This window comes from Lactuca saligna, chromosome 4, assembly GCF_052625555.1.
Source record: "Lactuca saligna cultivar CGN05327 chromosome 4, ASM5262555v1, whole genome shotgun sequence".
Classification (NCBI taxonomy): Eukaryota; Viridiplantae; Streptophyta; class Magnoliopsida; order Asterales; family Asteraceae; genus Lactuca; species Lactuca saligna.
In genome coordinates this window covers 294,927,396-294,931,124 of record NC_136420.1, presented here as the reverse complement: position 1 = coordinate 294,931,124, position 3,729 = coordinate 294,927,396, and the positions used below count along the sequence as shown (strand labels likewise).

Genomic DNA, 3,729 nt, shown 5'->3' with positions numbered 1-3,729 from the left:
ATTGCTTTGTATTCACAAAGTTATACACCATATAAATATACATAAAACCGTGTATACGCATAGATACACATACACACATATATACACATACATACACATACACATACATACATATACATAAATATATATACATATACTCACATACATACATATATAAATAAATACATACATACACTTACTTATACAAATATATATATATATATATATATATATATATATATATATATATATATATATATATATATATATATATATATCCCCTAATTATCATCATTTGTTATTATTCATACATTAAATGTATATTATTTTACCTTATTGATGTGTTAAAGTTGTTTTTTTTTTTTCGTTTGTTCATTTGTTTGTGTGTTAAACACATTCGTTACGATTATTATATATTATCATTATGTTTATAATTATTATTATTATTAGTACTATTATTCTGATTTTTAATTTTTTGTTTTTTAAATATTCAAAGCAAAAGGAAAAAAAATTTTAAGACTTGATTATTGAATAATAATAATAATGGGAATAATAATAATAATAATAATAATAATTTTTTGTGTTAGTATTTCGTAGTTATTCTATAGATATTTTCCTATGTAGGTAGTCTTGTGGATATTCTATAGTTAATTACCTACAGACTTACTTCCGTCGTTATTCCGTAGTTATTCTGTAGGTAATTACCAACGAAATACCTACAGAGGTGCGTCCGTTGTTATTTCATAGATATTCTGTAGCTATTCTGTTACTAATTTAGGGCATCCCATTCCGTTGGTATTATGTAGATAATTACCTATAAAAAATTTCTGTAGCTATTTTTCTGTGTCAAAACCCTTTATTTTTCTAGTAGTATATATATATATATATATATATATATATATATATATATATATATATATATATATATATATATATATATATATATAAAGTGAATATACCCTTAAGGGTATATAAGCTTAGGTACTCAAACTCATAATAATACGTTGTTTTGTTTGATATATTCATTATAATATTGTTAAACTTAAATCCTTAACTTGATTTATATTCAATATCTTTAAATTTTCACTATTATCTTCCTGTTACATCACATCTTTTTATCGAACACTTACTAAGCTATATATATTATTGTTGAAAATAACAATTATATAAGAGGAAGATAAATATGAAATCGATAAAAATCTTTGAAGTAATTCAAGTTAGAAATTGAATTATAAGAACATTGGACAATTACAATGTCTATATATGATACAAAACGATGTAGTATGGTGAGTTTGAATATCTAAGCTTATATACCCTTAAGGGTATATTCACTTTTCCCATATATATATATATATATATATATATATATATATATATATATATATATATATATATATATATATATATATATATATATATATATATATATATATTAAAACATCCTAGTGCGGATATTTAAATTCAAATTACCAACTTTCTTTTATGAAGACTAATCTTTTTTCAAGTTGGATATCATTTTAAACCGTTTTGTATCGACCTTTTCTCGAGACAAGTCCTAGATTGATCTTTTTGTTCGTTTCCAGTTTTGTAGTTGCCAAAATCCAAATTAAAGGGCCAACAATTAAATAATGGACATGGACAATGGGACTTTCTCTATTTTCAGTTCACTTTTCGTAGGCAAATATGCGCCCTTACTACACTCACATCGTATTAAGACCTTAGCCCAAATATGAGCCCAAACATTATTGAAGGTCTTGCCTATTATTTTAATCCAATTTAAACCTGTATGTCATGAACAAAATCTCACATAGTTTGCATCCGTGTGCATAAAGACTTGTACTATTGTATCATCTTATTTACTATTTACTTTGGCCCCTTGTGCATGAAAACATGTACTTGCGTCATAGAATTGCATGGGATAGAAAGAGGATTAACTCACAGTGTATATGCTCTCAGACAACCACCGATCATCACCATAATGTGCACGTGCGTAGACTTGTGACCACTTCCTTTACACGAACGTGTCTCTCACATAACTTATAGAACCCTTGTGGGTCCAATTCAATTATTGTATTACACAATCATTACCCAGTCTTACGTTTTAGCTTCTTTTAGATTTTCTGTTCCCGTTTAAGAAATTACATTAATATATAGAAAAAGACATCGTTACATTTTACAGTAATTTGGCATTGTAACATGTGATATCATTAACCATACATTGTAACTATCTAATTATCATACATATGTGATTCTCGATCATGTGGCATAGAATAATAAAAAAGTTATTCACGTCGAGAAAAATGAAAGAAAGTCAAGAATATATTAAATATTTAACATGTCATTTCACAATTATTGGATTGTCTTATTCAATTTGCGACAAGTACATATACAAGAAATACATGAAAAAACAATAATTGTTTTCTTTCTTACACCCATCCCATCGTATGGATAATATATCAACACATTCCCATTATATGAACAATAACCCCGTTTTAGGAGCATATGAGTATGGTAACATTGATATTTGTTTAAATTCCATCCATACATTCGGGTGGGGTAACCGGGTATCGGTGCTTGTCGGTACAGTAATCATAGACCATATGATTCATTCGGACCCACCTGTATCGGCGGGCGGCAAGAGCATCGAGTTGCTGGTAACTGGTGCCCTCCCACCAGTTGGCCGGGTTGGATGCACAAGAACTTGGCCCTGGCGCAGGGCACCCCTCAATATCAAAGTCTTTGTAGTATGCATAAAATGGTGCTTTGCTCCAATCAATTTTTTCAAGCCCACCCCTTGTTGCCCAATCATCTGCTTCCCATAATGTAGAGAAGACTCCCATTGGTTGAAATTTGGGAAATGGGACACCTTTTGCTTCATTGTTTTTGTACACTCTTATAGGCACTTCATCAACTGAAAACCTACACAAATGATGAATTGTTTGTTTGAATTTTCAAACTAGATAGTGCTTTGAACACATTATTGAGTTGCACTTACACTACATGGTGGTGATTCCATAGGATGGAGTAAACGTGGAAGTCAGCAGCAGGGTCAAACCATAGGTTAACCCTTTGTTCTCTATCTCCTTTTCCATGTGCATACACATTTGTTTGAACCGAGTAAGGTTGTCCAGTTCGATTCCCCAAGAATTCAAAATCAAGCTCGTCGCGCACATTATCAGTATCCGAATTCATCTAAAGCCAAAAACCATGAAAAGTTAGCGAACACTCATCCACTAAAATCATAAACAAGTTTATATTATTAAAAGTCATACGTAAAAAGCAGTAACAGTGCCAGCAGAGTCTCCTGGAATGAGCTTTATCTTCATGCTCACACGTCCAAACAAGTATTTGCTTTTTGAAGCAAACCCACATCCTATAATAACATATAGAAACCATGATCATGAATTTACGTATCAAGTTTAGGATGATCATCATGTCACATGTCTTGATGAAAATGAATAACCATCAAAAATTTGAATGCATGTATTGAAACAATTGACGTACCAGAGTTTTGGTCAAGGAGTAATTGGATACCCATTCCTCCATTAAGTTGTTTGACGTGAGAATCAGACCATGTCACACGAAAATCTTGAAGAAATGTTGTTGGCTTCGCATTTGTCACAAACAAGAGTGTCACAAATCCAATCAAGAAAAGATTAACAATGGTTTTTCGAGATATTCTTGACGAATATGTCATTTTTACAATGCAAGAATGATGTGTGTTCTGTGTATCTAAATTTTGAAATGGTG

General features: G+C 30.3%; 1 protein-coding gene across 1 annotated transcript; it reads right to left on the bottom strand.

The window, feature by feature from the left end:
• Positions 1–2,320: 2,320 nt before the first annotated feature.
• Positions 2,321–3,729, bottom strand: LOC145043819 (putative xyloglucan endotransglucosylase/hydrolase protein 6). The gene is made up of 4 exons (XM_078992577.1): positions 3,484–3,729; positions 3,252–3,352; positions 2,975–3,171; positions 2,321–2,898 (listed from the first exon to the last, which is right to left on the bottom strand). The coding sequence occupies exons 1-4, from the start codon at positions 3,674–3,676 to the stop codon at positions 2,508–2,510; spliced, it is 882 nt and encodes a 293-aa protein (XP_078848703.1). The 5' UTR covers positions 3,677–3,729; the 3' UTR covers positions 2,321–2,507.

Bases quoted from the DNA above. Each gene is read 5' to 3' on its own strand.
- LOC145043819 (XM_078992577.1), bottom strand. From the start codon at position 3,676: ATGACATATTCGTCAAGAATATCTCGAAAAACCATTGTTAATCTTTTC. The intron at 3,353-3,483 runs GTACGTCAATTG...ATGTTATTATAG, and splicing joins ACTCCTTGACCAAAACTCTG to GATGTGGGTTTGCTTCAAAA. The intron at 2,899-2,974 runs GTAAGTGCAACT...TCATTTGTGTAG, and splicing joins TGGAATCACCACCATGTAGT to GTTTTCAGTTGATGAAGTGC.